Source organism: Cryptotermes secundus, unplaced genomic scaffold (assembly GCF_002891405.2).
Source record: "Cryptotermes secundus unplaced genomic scaffold, Csec_1.0 scaffold213, whole genome shotgun sequence".
NCBI classification, from domain to species: Eukaryota; Metazoa; Arthropoda; class Insecta; order Blattodea; family Kalotermitidae; genus Cryptotermes; species Cryptotermes secundus.
This window is the reverse complement of record NW_019731264.1, coordinates 2,819,061-2,836,923: the sequence shown is the minus strand read 5'-3', so window position 1 is coordinate 2,836,923 and position 17,863 is coordinate 2,819,061. Positions and strand designations below refer to the sequence as shown.

Sequence of the window (17,863 nt, the reverse complement as noted above, 5' to 3'; positions counted from 1 at the left end):
GGAGAATGTGAAACTCAGAGGGTGTTTGAAAATGCGAACAGAGCTGATGAAGTGACAGGATTCAGCAGAAGGTTGCATGATGTGTACTCTTCCGCAGCCATTAAGAGGAGGATCAAACCAAGGACAGTGGGACCCGCGGAGCATGCAGCTCGCGTTGGAGAAAGGGGAAAGGCATAAAATATATTTTAATGGGAAAGCCTGAAGGAAACATATAACTTCGAAGATCTGGTCGTAGATGAGAGGGCAACGCTAAAACGGATATTAGGGTAAGAGGATGGAACTGTAAGGACTGGGTTAATCTGGCTTGGGAGATAAGTACTGTTGAGAATTTCTGAACACGGTAATGAACTGCGGGATTAATGAAATACTGGAAAGTTCTGAACTACATGAGCACCTATCAGCTTCTCCACATGGACGCAACTCCGTTGGCTAATTTAGTTTGCCGAAGAGAATAATTATACTTACGAAATAGGAGATACAAAGAGGATGGTAAGAATTTTGAATTCTTCATCACCTAATGTTAGTCGTGTTAGGATAATTCAAGGAAGATGACTAGGTCAAACAGCGTAGCTTGCGCGAGTGGGATGAGAAAATCATACACAGAAGATCTGAGAAGAACCAATCGTCTACTTTCCTTTGACACGACACGGACCGCACAGAAAACTGGTTTCATGTGACTCAGCATAATATCCATTTGCTACATATTGTGAATATGTAATGAACCTTCGGGTTCTATGAAAGGGGGAATTCTTGACCAGCTGAGCAACTATCACCTTCACAGTGAGGTGCGATAGGTTTGATGAAATCCAATTTACGTAAGGTAGAAAGAGAACAGTGGGAGGGGAGGGGGTTAGAGCACTCGATCTATAGCAGTTACTTGCCTTTCATCATTGCATCTCGCCCTCCTATTGGCTTCTCTTCCACGCAGACTGCATAACATTTATTTGTAACAAAATGAACATCATAACTTTCAGTATTAAGAATTCATTTGACTCTATTTTGAGATAACCATTACATACAATATCATATTTACTTGAAGAGTTCTGTCTTCTGGGATACAAGGCCGAGTATGAAAGTCAGCCGACGAGTCAATGGAACATGCCCTCCGAAACTCTGGTAGATTTTAAACAGACAACATGGCGATGTTTCCCAGAAGATAGAACTCTTCATAACTACCGTTGAGAGAACCTCAGATCTTACACATGCTTGTTCATTTATTTGCAGTTTATTTAAGGACAGTTCCGTTAACTCTGACTATAGAGCTTCGAATGATTGCGTGTTGGTGAACAACGAAGTGGAAAGATATGAATACATAATTTAGGGTACTAGTCGTATACCGGAGTTTGCTTGAGGGACAGAGAAAACGCATGAAAACCCTCAGTCACAGTAGTTCGTGTACGGACCGAGATTAGAACCCTGCACCTCGAAAACAGAAACCGGAAACATTGACGCTTGAGCCAACTTTCTAGGCGTATATATTTATAATTATGGATTATGATAATATTTTCATGTTTTAACTGGCCAATAGTTCCAGTAGACTAATCTTACCTCGTCTGAATCCATTCCCAGACTGACTAGAAGCAAATCTTCATCAAACGGACACAGAAATTATATTTCTTGTTGTTAGGCGCACTGAGTATCGCGTGCAACTTAAACTACAAAGCATCTATCAATAATAATCGATTATTTCACACACACATATGAATAAACAGCACAAAATCGTTCAGCAAGAGGCAGAGTCCCTGGTTTATCTGAGCCCGCCTGCCCACCTACCTGCTCGCTTGTATTTTTAGTCCGTCCCTCTCTTGGCCGCAGAAGACGTCAGAAATACACCACTGCCAGTAGATTCCACCACAAGAGAGTACATATGTAAATGTTGATCCGTGTCGACGACTCCTGGACTGTTCTTTGCAGTGGAAATTCTAATGTACGCTCAGGGACTTAGCACGAATCCATGTAAACCGTTCAGAACTTCAACGCATAATTGTGCAAGCCAGGATACTAAAGAAGAAACAGAAAAGGGGGAAAGAAGAAGAAAGAGGCGACGTGGGAGGAATAAGACGAGGAAAATGAGACGATAAGAAAACTAAGTTATTGTTTTTCAGAGCACATGCACCCTGTACACCGCCACATGCCCTTCTGGAGATGCACTACTGTAATGAACTTCCAGAAGAGACTAGATCCATATAAAACAACGCCTATCACCAGATTCAGTCAGTAGATTGTATATATACGTCCTTCCTATACCACATTTAAGAAACCTCGCGTTATATTTAATTTATTTTAAAACTTTCTAAAAATTTAAGGCTTTATATTTCATCACTTAATACAAAAATGTATCACGGCAGTTTGCACTGTATAAATGGATCCATTTAACTCTGCAATTCAACAATAATGAATTTTATTTATTTATTTATTGATTAACGAACTATTTGATACTGTCCATGCTACCGATAGTGATTGAATGGGACAATAAAACTGATTAAACGATTATATTTCTGTTGAATTTAATCGATTTTATTAAAATGTAATTTATTTCGTTAATGCGTTGACGGCTTTAGTGTACCTCGATTGTGTTTCATGTCATTATCATTTCCGCATTATTCAGAAAACCATTACTGTACAAAACTGAGTACTTAAGTAATAACTTCAGTCAACAATTTAAAAATCACTAAAAGCATGTTTCACTCACGAACACATTGCTAATTTCCACATTACACATGTCATCATCGTGTATGTCATGAAATACAAAGTACAAATGTACTGACAGCCAGCGAATTAAGTTTAATTGTGGATGTGTAAAGCACTGCGGGATGAGTTATCAAATTCACTTCTTCCTTAGGACGTGTGTAGGGCCGCGGCATAGTTCAAGCGGTTAGTCGCTGGCTTCCCACCGCGGCGGCCCGGGTTCGATCCCGGGGTCTGGTCAAGTGGGATTTGTGGTGGACAAAGTGACGCTGGGGTAGGTTTTCTCCGAGTACTTCGGTTTCCCCTGCCAATCTTCATTCCACCAATTGCTCCACAATCACCCTCACCTATCATCTGGGGCTGGTACAATAGGCCTGAAGTGGCCGCAGTACAAAGGACTTAGTCCCACCCCACTAGCAATAACAAAAATTAGGACGTGTGTAAGAGGTCTGTTTGCAGGTCCTCAACACCTACAACTTGTGCCCACGCTCGCTCAGTGTGTATTCAACCTAGTTTCTATATTAAAAATAAAGTCATTAGCCGTCGCGTTTCACCTGAACCGCTCCACTGCAGCTGTAAAAAGCCAGTACAGTTTCCCTTCAACTCTCCTGACAGAATCACAAGTTCATAACCGAAACTAATTTTCTTACTGTGGTTCCGGCCAGAGCCGATTGCAGCGGCAGGGAGGTCGAAGGCATGAACCGTCTTTGCCCGCTTGAACCCTGCGATCGTGGGTTCGAATCCAACTCGAGGCATGTGTGCGTGTATTGTGTGTTTGTGTTGTTCTCTGTGTAGGTAGAGGCCTTGCGACGGGCTGACCCCCGTCCGAGGAGTCCTACCGACTGTGTAAAATATCAAGAAACTGAAAAGCGGTCAAGGTCAAGCAAAATACTGCAGAGCCATAGATAGGCTCCGGTCAGAGTTGAACCAAGTACGTGTTAATGTGCTGCCTGATCGGCCTTACCATATAGATTACTTGGATCACTGGTGAAATGGCGACTGATGGGAAATAAGAAAACTTTGGAGAAAAATTACCAAAATGACAATTTGGTCAACTCGAATTCCACACAGATATCTAGCAGTAACACTGTTGACACTTATTCAGGAGGTAGTTGGTTGGAATCTCGTTCGGGACACATTATCTAGACAGTCGGCTCACAGATGGTGGTAAGGTTGTCAGCTTTACGCGCCGGCCGTCCTTTACCCCCCCCAGGAAAATTCCTGGTAGTCATTTCTGTTAGAGGCTGAGTCGACCCCACGGTCATAGTGCGGCTGGAAGGATTGGGTCAACTGAAAAAAATCCACGTCATCGGGACTCGAACCCGCGACCTTCCGGCTTGTAGCATAGTGTCGCAACCAACTACGCTACCGCGTGCCCCCATTTTTCCGTTACAGAGTACGTTAAAAAGAAGTGGGGTGAAATATATGCAGAATTCAGGATATTGCACAATGAGGGACTTGACCGTTTACACAGAATGTATCGGACGGGAAGAAATGCATACAGAATATTGGTTGGAGAACATCCAGAGAATTGGCAACCTGGTGGACCTAGTACAGTGTAAGGTTGGAAGATACGTCGAACTGGCTCAGGATCGCGTCCAGTGGCATGTTTTGACATTAGCGATGCTGAACCACTACCAGGTAATTAAGTTAGTTACTTAAGATCTGGAAGTAATCAGCGGTTCAATTGTTGTTCCGACAAAATCTTCCTAATGGAATAATGGAACTTCTTTCAGTTTTTAAATTAAAGTACACTGATTATGGTTCAGAAGACAAGGTTCTTGTATTTCACACGGTATTACCATCATGTTCTTTGCACATGAGCAAGTAAATACTGTGCTGATACGAGAAACGCAAAGTCCCATACGGGAACCTGCACACGGCCTGGTCTCTCTCTCTCACACAAGAACAGAACTGCTCGTGCTCTTTTGTCATCACCAGGGCCCGGAATCTGATGACATGTCATCTTTTTCCCCTTGTATCCCAGGCGATGCTCTTAAATAAATCTCGGTTATGAGCTGCTGGTTACAGAAATGTAGACTTTATAGGTAATTTTTTGTCTTTTCTTGACGTTTTTAGGTTTAAGGTCATTTTTTCATTTTGGGGGTAATTTTTTGGCAAATTTTTAAACTTGTAAGGGTATTTCTTGTCATTTTTGGCCATTTTAGGGGTTTTTCTTCATATGTTTTCTGAAATGTGAATAACATGGAAGCGAAGTGTTCTTTCTTTTCTCTTTTAGGTCATTCTGGATTTTTTCGGTCATTTTATAGGTCATTTTTTGAATATTTTCAGATCATCAAAATCCGGGCCCTGCATGTACATTTTTGGGTCATATTTTAGGTCACTTTTCTGGATTGTTTCGGTCATTTTATAGCTCATTTTTAAAATATTTTCAGGTCATCAAAATCCGGGCCCTGGTCATCACATTCACGAGACGAGGACGAAGGCATGCATTTGAAATGTGATGCAAACTCGTAGAGTACGTGTGCCTTATCGCTGATTTCCTTCAAGTCACATTGGCGGACTCTTTCTTCCCAGACAAGTCACACGGGAACTTCTCTCAGTCAAAATACACGTGCAGGTGGAAGGAACATATTCTGTATCTAATCGTAGCTATCATCTCAGATGGTTCCTAGGATACATAAGATTGCCACATCAACTGCAACATTCTTTAGGGTACAGTTGCTCCGTTAGGGCTCCTGCACATCAGAAACTTGCAGATACATCCTTCAGAAACTCGGTTACGAAAGGGGTTTCTATATAAGTTATTTATACATAACTTTTCTCATACCGCCATAATAGTGTGAAAATGATAGGGCTACTGAATTAAAGAGCATGGAAATGGGCAGGGAATGTAGCACGTATGAGAATATGAGAAAAAATTTACGTACATTTTGTTGGGGAATCTTACGGAAAGAGACCATTAGACGTAGATGGGAGGATAACATTAATATGGATCTTCAGGAAACAGGACGTGAAGCTGTAACATGGATTAATATGGCTCAGGATAAGTCCTGTGACGGGATTTTGGTAATACTGTAGTGAACCGTTGGGCTGCGTAAGAATTCGATTAAATTTTATACTAGCTAAATGACTATCAGCTTATTAAGAAGGCCGCTAGCTTATGAACTTAGTTGTTACAAAGTTATTACTACGTTCAAATGAAAGAGATTATGGATCTGTAATACCGACCGAAAGAAGTAAGAAATACGTACTGAATTTAGGTATGGTGATATCCCCAGTGACTGAAAATGAGACACAATTTTAATATTTTTGGATTATGAGCAGGTAAAGTGAATTAAATTGGTTCAGAATAAGAGTCAGTGTTCAGACTTTGTGGTGACTGTGATGACGCTTGCATAAATACGACAGAATTCTTTCTGAAGAACTGATTAACTATTGATATCTCAGAAATGATCGTGTAAAACAGAACCTGCTTATTCGGGTCTATTGTTGATGAGTGTTGCCGTCTGGGGTGTAATGCCGTGTGGTTTCCTAGAACGTACCGAGATAAAACCTCGTGTCCTCACCTTAAGGGTACAGCCCTACCAGATTACACAATGTCAGATTCAACAAAAATCTTCAGTCACCGCCGTCAACACATCAAATCTCATCTGTTATTATTACTGTTGTTCAGTTCTTCAGCCGTTGTGACCCACTTACGTACAGTCTAGCAAACGTTTCGTCTATAATGCAACATTTTACAGACTTATAAATGGAACCTCACTGCAACAGGATGCCTAAATATAACACTATCGTGATCTAGTTTGCGGGCAGTGATTTGGTTGCCGGAAGGGAAGTGTGGAAGCCCGTAAGAAATTGCAGTTCAGCGATGCTGACTTCAGTACTGGCCTCTGGAATGAAAATCGGGTTATGAGACAGACGCCATATTATTAGACGCCGAAGGACTTGGAAAACGACGCGTTCTGATCCCATCACTCGCTTGATGACGTCGTTCTTGAGGTACTATGACGCACGTCAGACGGACAGGTGGCGTGTAACAGACAAAAGTGCCATTTTCTTCCACTTGAGACATTCAAACGGAGTTCCCCTGCACCGCTACTGCCATCTTTATTATTTTTATCTTATTTTGTTCTTATCCCATAGAGAAAGACAGGCTTATGTCACTACATTAGCGTATTTCTTCTCTTGTTGCGATTCTCACGAATATCGAGCAACTAGAGCCGGTGCAGTGTTCATAACCTTCGCTTCGGAGGTCAAGTTTCTGACTTGCATACGGGAGGTCCTCGGTTCGAATTTCGGGACACGACTATCCTGACTAAGGCCCCCCATACACACACAGTTTGGCCTCCAGTTCGGCCTGCACAGTTGAAGACTGAAAGGCAAAACTGACGTGTGTGGTGCGGCCGGCCGGCCAATCGTTTGGCCTGTTGGCCTGTGGGAAACCCGTCAGTCCGTCAGTTCTGCCTGCAGGACCGTAGCACGTGACGTGTGTGACTCAACATCATAGGCTGGAAGACCGTGATCGTGGCATGAAGCCTGCCGCTTTATCTGCGCGTGTATGGGGAGGAAAGGGAGGGGGTAAACTGTCACAGTTTTGCCTGTAAGGTCGATCGGAAGGCCAAACTGTGTGTGTATGGGGGGCCTAAGATTTTCCTAGGTCATCCTATTCTCTCCAGTAACTTCCGGGCTAACACTCCTAACCAGACCATGATCACTTCCTTCCATATAATTTACAATTCATTGTTCGCTGATCATTGTACCACTCGACGCAATACAATCTGAGCTACTGACAGAGTTGTTACATAAACTGTAAATAAAAGTACACCTTCCGTCAGCAACATTAACACGGCCGTTGCACTAATGTAACACAAGCGCAGCTGAGATGTGTTGTGGCAAATGAACTTCGAGAAATGTAGTGATTTTCGGCTTTAGCTACGCACGGAATGCAGACTTTCCTCTCTGCATAATTACACCTGGTACTCGTAGGAGGCCTCAGTGAGGAAGGTTCTCACTCTAGCAGTGTGGGCGGGGATTTTGTAGGGCCTAACAATGTCGGTGATGAACAGTTGAATCAACAGTCGCCTAGTGTTTGGGAGCACTAAATTTGTCTCCCCCAAGTCAATGCCAACACCAAGCCAACATTCTGAAGGAAAAAAATCTGCATAATCCAAAATATCATGTAGGTGTTCGCTTGACATTTATATCCAACTTGCAATTTAATGGCGGTAACTAACCAAACTAAGGCGAGACACTGAGTGTCAGAGTCAGAGTCAGAGTCAGAGTAAGAGTTACTTAAAAACTGGCAGTTTACCGCCAATCAATTTATCTTTGTGCCAACCCCTTGAGACTCACGACCAATATTTTTTTTTCAGCTGAACACTTGCGGTTATAGTTCTTATGTAACATCTTCTCTGACGAGAGGACGGTCTGTCGTTTACAATTGTTGCTGGCCCCGCCAGCGCAATCATTCTCGGATCCGAGCCCCGCGGGACTCAGGACCACCTAGATGTGACTATGACTATGACGGCGACAAATGACAGACCCGTCCTCTCGTCAGAGAGGGCGCTCCACATCCACAAAAGCGCAACTGTCTGACAGTAACAAAAATCTGGTCTTGGGCCCCAAATTTGGTTTGACACAAACACTGACTGGCCGACTGACAGTCGGTCGTAATGTGACTTTGATTTTGACGTTGACTTTCGAGTTAGTTGTGAGTCCGAGTTTGAGAAGTTGAAGACGCAGCTGGAGCCATGGGTTAGCCGTGAGGCTGTCGCCGGCCACTAAGGACTCGGACACAGAAGTTGAGGACTCTACGGATTTAAAAACCGTTCCCAACCAACGACTGATGAAGACACAGCAGCCTCAGAGACTCAGTGCGTGCTGTAGTGAATTGTAGAGCGTGTGAATTAGCGATAGCGCTATATTTACTTGTAGTTCCGAGTATTAAGAGTCCAGAAAATCCAACCACCAATCCAAACCCCGTGTCTACTCACTAAACACATGACAATATGTACTGTTATATGACGCCTGAAGGCCGGAATAGTGGAGCCAGAGGAGAGGTCCACTGTTAGGCAAAGACTAGGGAAACAGGTTTTCGCAGAAACGGATATGCAAGCAACAAAGGAATTGTTGGGAACGATGCTTTCTATTCGGTCAGTGCCGAGAGGTTATGAAAAGAGTGAAAGATTGTTAAGTTAGTTGAGCTTCGAGACACCAGTCTGCCAGAATATGAGGTTGGGAGCTGAGGAATTGAGGCATCAGAGTTACTGAATGCTGTTCACTTGTGTTGAACGTCTGACAGAACACATAAGTGTTCTGTAGTGACAATGAGAATGACATAATCTCCACTGTTAACATCCGTTGCTAGGAAACTGCTAGTGAAAGCAAGTTGAGGAGACTGGTGTTTGCAGCAGTGAAGTGTGACGTGAGAAGATTAGCGGTAGGGCTGTATTACTTGTAATTACAAATTGAGTGTATAAGTGCACTAAATCCAAACATCCAATTCAAATCCCGTCTAACAGTCACCCCTACACGTGACAATACAAATTGTTAATGAAATCATTTGTTTGTGATAACAATTCGAAACTCTGCGACAGCGAGAAAATACGATGATACATAAAGTAAAGCTATCCCTGTAACAGGCCTGAAGGCCCATAGGGATGTGAGACGTTGAGGTTCCAACATTATCTAGACATTCGGCTCAAAGATGGCGGTAAGGTTGTCAGCCCTACGCGCCGGCCGCCCTTTACTCCCCAGGAAAAATATTTAATTAATTCCTGGTACTCATTTCTGTTAGAGGATGAGTCCACCCCAGGGCCATAGTGCGGCCAGAAGGATTAGGTCAATTGAAAAAATCCCAATGACCTCATCAGGACTTGAACCCGCGACCTTCCGACTTGTAGCGTAGTGCCTCAATCACCTACGCTACCGCGTGCCCCACGATGATACATACGTGACATTTAACGTAGATGGAACATTTAAAAGAAAAAAAAGGACAGAAATGACTTATTAAATTGTACAATTATTTATTTATAGTTTCTGGTAACCTTATCATACAGCCTGAAGAATGTGAAGTAATGTGAGTGTTCTCAGAGCTTTTTTGCCGTGCTTCAATTCAGTCTCGACAAAATTTTGAGATGCCAAAGAACGGGTTGTACCGTGATTGCAGGCTGATTAATTTCCGTATACAATTGTGCCAGTTATCCTTGGTATTACAAAGCGCGCACAGTGTCTTTAGAAGAAACATTCGGTTCAATTATGTCATTGGGCATGTCACACAAGACTTACAGTGCTCATTGCTACATAAAATGGTTATGCAACTTGGCATGAAGCCGGTGTCAGCTGCTGTCGACCTAGTCTTGGTGCACGTACCTCAATCGCAGGATAAACTCGCCCGGCTATTTTCCTGACTAGCAAGACGGACTGGACGTCACACAGTATATGACGTCATTCCAGACGCAGGATGGAACAAATGAAAAAATAACCAGGGAAATTATGCAGATGTGCGTCATCCAAACCCCTCAAATTTGTAGTATTACAAGCCTTAGCCTGTTACGTTAAAGTTGCAGGCCACAATATGTATTTGAGGAAATCTATTTCTGAGCGACCTTCATATTAATATATAATCTACATTTAACTTTATAGAAGGCTACGAAGCTAAGATCATAAGTTACAAGACTATGGCAGACACCTCCACCGTATCCGGATCAAATTATACCACAAATTTTGTGACCTATTGATAGACAGGCCAGCTGACTGACTGGCTAGCCGGTTGATAATAATAAAAACATGTAAGGTCAACATCATTAACATCCAATTCCATTATTGGACAGGATCCTTAGGCCTTCCATCTACCTCCCACTTTCATAACGTATTTTCTTAAGAATATGTTAATGCTAGTCTTCGGTCTGTCTCTAGTTCTTCGAAGATACTGCTTTCTGAAAATTTTCCTCATCAAATTTCTGTATGAATTTCTCGCATCCCTCCATCTAAACTACATACCCAGATGGCGCTCAGAAGGGTGGGAAAATTACGTAATTAAGAGCTTAAAAGTACATGGTACTGTAATTAAGTTCGTGGACTGTGGTTTTATCGCATCATATTACAAGATATTCACATACACTTACGCAGATCCACATCGGCCCTCAAAACAGTTGCCATTGGCCGCTATGCAAGTCTGCCGACGTTGATATAGCTGCCAAAAACATTGCTGAAACATATTGGCAGGAAATTCCCGTACGGCGTCTCTTGTGGTATTGACGACCTCTCGGACGACTGAAATCTACGACCACATAACTTCGCTCCTAAGCGGTAAAAGAGAAAGAAATCGCATTGTGCGAGATCAGGTGAGTACGGAGGGTGTGGCAAAACGGTGACCTGTTGCCTTGTCAGTTCCTCTTGGACAAGAGCAGAACGATGCGCAGGGGCGTTGTCGTGTAGCAACAGCCAATTCTTCATACGCCAAACGTTTCGCTAGGGGATTTGCCTAGTTTTTGGCACAACTTGATGTTTGCTTGTTGTTCAAACTGCCACATTTCGATTTCCGCCACTCGCATTTAACTACAGTTCACAATAGAGGCCATAGTTCTGCCTACACTCCTCGCACACAACTGCCTCTTGCAGTGAGGAGAGATGAACTGACAGGGCATCATATCGTGCCTCAACGTATTCACTGTAGTGCACTGCAACGACGCTTTACGTACAGTCCACGAACTTATTGACTGTGGTAGTATATACCCTTCACAAAATTGATATGAGGAGGACATGTAGTACAAGTACAGCGCATTTTGAAAAAGTAAAATACATAAATATTTGGTCTCGAAATCGGAAGCAAGAGACCACTTTGGAGAATTAGGGACAGGTAAGGAGACGATTTAAAAGAATGGTAAAGAAACGGGACATGTAGGTTTGAACTTGACTCATGTGGTTGAGGGTAGGATCCAGTGATATTATGCTTTTGTGAATGCAGCAATGAATCTTCGGTTTCCACACAAGGCAGAAGAACTGCGCTACTATCAGCTTCTCAGGAAGGACTCTACTCTATTGGGTTATTTGTTTAGTCGGGAACCTAATTTCTTTTGTTACTGCTGTCACCATGTACAGGCATTTACATGTCAGAATATATATAATTCATGAAAAAGTGAAAGAGAGAAGGCAAGCAGCAAAGAATGAAATGGCATAAACAAGGAAAGAAAAATGTAATAGATGAAGAAAGAAGAGCCATTGCTACAGATAACGCCATAACATCGCTAAACTTGGCTGTTGGCATGAGGACATTTGTGACTGGAGAGGACAAATAAATGACAGAGCAGAAAGAGAATGTGCTTTGAAATTAAAACAGTTTGGCAAATTTGGAAACGCTGAATTTAAATCTGAGCTTTAAAAATATCGTATCACTTACCACTGTTGCAAAAACCGGAATTAAGGTGCTTATATATAAAGGAAAATTTATTTTACAGCATAAAGCACAAAAGATGTATATTTAACGAAATTCAAATTGTCGTTAATGGTTCGCATTTACAGTAGAAATATGCAGTTTCCTGATAAGGAATCGGCCACAGTCGGCAACAGTCGGCAACGGTCGGCCACAGTCTGCATGAGCTCAGCTCTCCCATGAAACCTTTCTTTATGTCGGACGACTCTTTCCCTTTAGCCGCCACTGAGCGCGCCAGATTTGAAGAAAATGTGTTCAAATGAGCGAATCTTTAAAGACATGTTGCACCCCAGTGCCTAAAAAGCTTCAAACAGTCTTCTAAATGCAATTCTCACTTTTAACATTGCCTAAGAACCTGGCAACAAACTTCTCAACCCATTCCACGTTGGTTTATGTTGTCAGTAAAGGCGTTGTCTTTCATGACTTTCCTTATTTAAGGGGTAGCAGAAACAACTTCAAGCCCATCTTCTAAAATCCACTTATACTCAGATTCCCCGAAAGAAAAGGGACGAAAATACTCTTCAAAAGGACGGAACAGACCGAGCATGGCCTAATTCATGAAGATTATGATTATAAAAATACCTTCTTTGATATTTGTTCCACCAGTTATTTTCTTAAGTAACGGAAACTGTCGCCATCCTTATTCATGGCTCTGCCAAAGCTTTCATGAAGTTCAAGTTAAAGTGAAACAGGGGCAAAATAATTCTACTGGATTTACGAGGGGTTGATGCGAAACCCTTTCTTGTCCTGCAAATAAACTCTGTTGAATGGGCCATTCTCCAAGAATGCAATGGCCGTGTCTTTCGCTCGACTGCTCCACACTAGTATAAAATAAGCATCACTTTGTGCAGCCTGGCTGCAGCTCTTGTAGAACTTCCATGATTTGATGTCACCGCAAATATTCCAGCTGCATACTGTCATAAAATTCCCTCGTATTATAGCGTGGACGACTGGTACAGACAAGTAAACATTTCCACTGTATAAACTTACAGCGTTCAATCTTAGCTTTCATGAATCTGTAAACAGACGTCATAAATCCTAATTTTGTTCTCCCTCTGGGTCTCCTAAATCCATCCACATAACTGCAAAACACGATATCGTCCCTAAAATAAGTTACGTTAAACCTAAACCCTTGCTAAGAGACTTCCTCGGATCTTTCTACAAAATTCCAACATTTGCAGAGTCTTTTAGAGATCTAGCATCCAAGGCTAGTTAGTTAGTTAGTTAGTTAGTTAGTTAGTTAGTTATTGGAGAGGGTGGGTTTCCCCATGCACTGAGACCTGTATTGGTCCATTGTGCTTCCCTCTATGATTTCTACCAGTCTCTATATCCTACCGGTACTGGTGCTTACCATCAGTCCCGCCCAGCCAGCGAGACCGGCTCTACTAGCTGAGAGGTATCTATAATGCTTCCCCCATCTACCAGAGGTATTAGAGACTGCTGTTGGGCGGGAAACGTCCGTTAATTTGGCTCAGTGACCTCATTTGGAGATATGAGGTTCTTTTACGTGCCGTAAAGCTACGACACGGGACCCACGGCTTAAAGTCCTTCCCGGAGGACTTGTTCCCTGAATTTTTCCGCCCTTAAAAATTCGACGACCTCCGCCGGGTATTTGAACCCGCGTACTACGAGTTATGAGGTGGGAACGTTACCTCTAGACTAGCATCCAAGGCTAAGAAATGGTTCGATATGCAAAAACAAATTTAATGTAAAAGTGGAAGTAGGACTAAGTTCTATTGCAAAGATATTCCAAGACCACATTCATTTAAGAAATAAATACGTGTAGTTAGTCGTATCACTCGTCCAAGGAGTCTTACTCTCTGTGTAAAAGAGATTAAGGAACTAAAGAAGAGGGCAGAACCCAACTAAGGGCTGTAGAGCCATTGATGAACGAATGAAATGTAGTTAGCCGTTTGAAGGATGATGAGATTAGACCGAGAAAGTTGCCCGCTGCGTCACTGCTTCTTACTTGTTTGCCTGAGATGCTGGATTTGAATATTGGCAGGGACATCGACTATCCTGAGTTTTTCGTGATGATCCTCAGTTGCTCCAGAAAAATATCGGGACACTCCCTTAAATTACCCCTCCAAAATTTCGTTCTTCATACAATTTCCAGTTCATCATTCAGTGTCATGCAATCACTCGACTCTACTGACAGCGAGGTAAACATTAGCCGATCATGTAAGCAAAAAAGCAAAATATTTATGTATGTGATGTTACACGTTTAAAGCTACTGTGGCATGTAGACGCGTTGCTAGGCAACGACCGCGAAATATGCAGCTATGCAACATCCGTCCGCTTCTTACAGAGCTACTGACCTGACATGATGCCAACACCTTCACCTACCAGTATGACTGCGTGTCTACAAGATTCATTTGCAGGAGGGTACACCGAATCACGGGACATGAGAATGAAGGGCTGACTCCGCAAACGTGTTTCTTTATTTATCTTATGGGGTGAGACTGAGTCCACTTGGTATTGCGGCCACTGTTTGGGCTCTTGCACCAGCCCCAGATGATAGATAATGGCGACTGGGGAGCAATCGGTGGATTGCGAAGCCGAAGTACACGGAGAAAACCTGCCCCAGTGCCACTTTGTCCACTACAAATCCCACATGACTTGACCCGGGTTCGAACACGGGTCACCGCGGTGGGAAGCCGGCAGCTAACCGCCTGAGCTATGGCACGGCCCGCAAAAATAGTAAATAACGAGAGGAGTGGCAAGGGTGTTTGCAAACACGAACACCCATATATGTTTCACAGCCTTCCCGGTATCTCAGCGTTTCGAAATCGTAAGAATTGCCGATGTTTCAGGGAAAATCTCTGCCTTACTGAGTGCCGTAGGACTGCTGTGGCAGCCTCAAGACTCAAAAATGCTTTCAGTATTACGTCAGTCTATGAAGTATTTGGACCTAGTTGAAACGTCCGGCAAGAAAAAATGTGCTTTCCAGAGGCATAAAGTTAGAAGCTGTCGTAAAACACGGTGTCCACATGGCACGTCAACCGGGTCTGCATGTCTTACTAATGTTCCAATAATACATTTACGGGTGTCATCTCGCACGTATTTCGGGATCCTGCAAACAGTTTCGCGTTTGTTTTCACACTTGAGATTTCAGGGGCCAGGCTAATAAAGAAACAGATTCTAGAGAGGTGACTGATCCCAATTCCAATTATTTATTTTTTTAACAAGAATCTGACTATCTTTTCTCTTGGGTAGGCACTATCATTCGGAGATAGAATCTGAGATCTATTCCATCGGATTCATTAGTGTTTATTAATTATACGGATGTTTGTTTAATAAAACACGCCTAATGCTGAAACAAAATTCTCTTTAGATCAGTTTAAGAACAAGGACATTAGTGGGAACTTATCACTCAACACACACATTAAATAAGTTAATAAAGGAGACACAAATAAGAAAAGGGAAATTTGAAATGAGAGAAGTTAACAAAACAAGGGACATAAATACATAAAGTATGACAAAGAGAAGGAAAATGAGTATATAATGTGACATGAGGCCTGACAGCTAGAATAGGGAACCAGAGAAACAGCCATTATTAGGCAACGACTTTGTAAACACGCAACAATAGCACAACCATCGCTAGGCAAAGTGCAAACGCAACAGTGGAGAAACTGTTGGAAGCAGCTTTTCCTGTACGGTTCACCCGCCTGGCTGCGTGACTGTGCAACATCGCAGCTTCAAGAAAAATCATTTTCCTCTGAGCCCGTCCCAATGTTATATCACGAGGACTGACCTTACTTGGTTGACGTCAATGCTTTCCTCTGCGAGTACGGTTACATTTGCACGAGACTCACCTGCAACAAAGAAGTAAGTTTAAGTCATGACAAGCTGAGGCTGAGGTGCATGTATGGGAGAGCACGTGAGTTCAGTGGCTTCAGAACTTCGTAATTGAGGCTATTCAAACTGGCTGAAATAAGCGTGTGAAATTCATTATATGCATTCTTGGTGGAAAGTAAACTCAGGAGAATCTATTCAGGATGACAGAGCCCCTTCTTATTACGCTCGACTCGTGATGCAACAACTCAATGATAAATTTGATTTGTTTCATTCTGGTCCGTCACACTAACAATTACAAAGGCAAAAATAGTACCGTCTAATGTGACTATTTAAGTTTTATCCCTTACATGTTTCGATCCTTACGGATCATCCTCAGAGGGTATCAATACTTTCGGACATAGTTCGGACCCAAGCTAGTCCTGAAATTGTGCGAAGATTCAAAATTGGTGTTCTTTCACCTCCATGCTCCCCACGCCCCTTCGTGACCTGGTCATTAGCCACACGGATAATTACATGTATATGTATTATTCAACAAGTCTGCCTCTATCACCTTCTAACTCTTCTGTCACCTGAGTAGCATTTTAGCATTTTAGCAGTACTAATATTTCCTCCGCACCAAATACAGCAGTTGTACCGCCATGGAATCCTCTTCTTGAATTATGCATCGCCATTTCACTCCAGCCAGATATAATGGTTATACAGCCATGAACAATATCCTTTTGAATTTAATTGAATTTTCTCCCACAAAATGTCACGATCTTATCGTTATGGACCCATCTTATTGAATTAGACATTTACTTCATATGAGATATTGTAGTATACGGCCACAACTGAGTCTTCTTGAACTATGTACTGACCTTTCCTTTACTAATAATACAGGGTGTTTCATATAGAAACGGCCAGACGAAATGAGCTGTAATATAAAATATACCATACAGATATTAAAGTAAGTTACACATATCTTATCTTGGATTGTGTGCCGTGATCAGAGCAGGTGTTGAAAATGTCCGCCGTTTTCAAGCAGGCATTAGAAACATTCGCTGTTCAACAGTGTACTCCATGACTGTCGCCTGCGCACTGCAGACACGTTTCGGCATTTTCCTTGATCTTGCAGCATAAGGGCTGCCACTTGCCGGATCATGCGCACACCATTCGACTCAGCACGGCCCACGGATTATTATGTCGTAATTGTGAGCGGTTATATGCATCGCCTGCGGAATTATTAGCAAATTCATTGGGCCGGATATACACGACTCACCCTGTATATGGTTATACAGCCATGACGAAGCCATGTTGAGTCAGATGTAAGGACTAAAGCCTCGTGATCTGGTAACGAATTACGTTTATGATAAGGGCTTGAACTAGATGTAGGCGAAGCGGAAATAAAGGTAGGGCAAACTACAGATCCCCCTAGAACCCTAGAACTCACGCAACATTGTATGAACTGTATCTGGCGCCGTTTGCTACACTTGATGGGTTTTGTCACGGAATTAAAGCAGAAATTACTCAAACAATGAAGTCCTGTGTCCAACGTAAGTGGTCTTAGTTCATATGTAAATTGTATTATGTAGCATTGCTTAGAAGTTGGTCCCATTCTGAAGAAACAGGGGACCCCGGTTTCAACACAGTCAGAATCTCCATAATTACCCTTCCCCAGCTGTGCAAGATATGGCAGTCTTTCGAAAGAAGAATGTTTTGCGGTGCCAGAACCGACACCCCAATGAAACTACTATGGCGCAACCTTCTTACAAAAGGACATACAGCTGTTCCTTTCTGTGGCTCTGACATGAAAAGTTCTGAATACGTTATGAATCTACCGAACAACAACAAACTGCTTCACGAAACGACGTGAAACAGTTATAGAAGCTCGTAAACACGCTTCTTGTATTTGACCTCCTAAGTTCTCATAAGAGCATGCTATTTCATGGTGACTTATGCCTGGAGATACGTACGCTAAATCTATTAAATCTACGCAAATAT

General features: G+C 42.6%; 1 protein-coding gene across 5 annotated transcripts in view; it reads right to left on the bottom strand.

The window, feature by feature from the left end:
* Positions 1 to 17,863, bottom strand: part of LOC111866732 (sodium/potassium-transporting ATPase subunit alpha) — a 338,583-nt gene that overhangs the window by 168,590 nt on the left and 152,130 nt on the right. For 2 of the 5 annotated variants that reach the window (XM_023855942.2, XM_023855944.2), the window contains exon 1: positions 1,549 to 1,739. The exons of the other annotated variants lie outside the window; for them this stretch is intronic. In XM_023855942.2, the coding sequence (XP_023711710.1) occupies positions 1,549 to 1,563 (15 nt within the window). In that variant the 5' untranslated portion in view covers positions 1,564 to 1,739. Of the gene's footprint in view, positions 1 to 1,548; positions 1,740 to 17,863 lie in introns of those variants that run through there. 5 annotated transcript variants of the gene reach the window in all.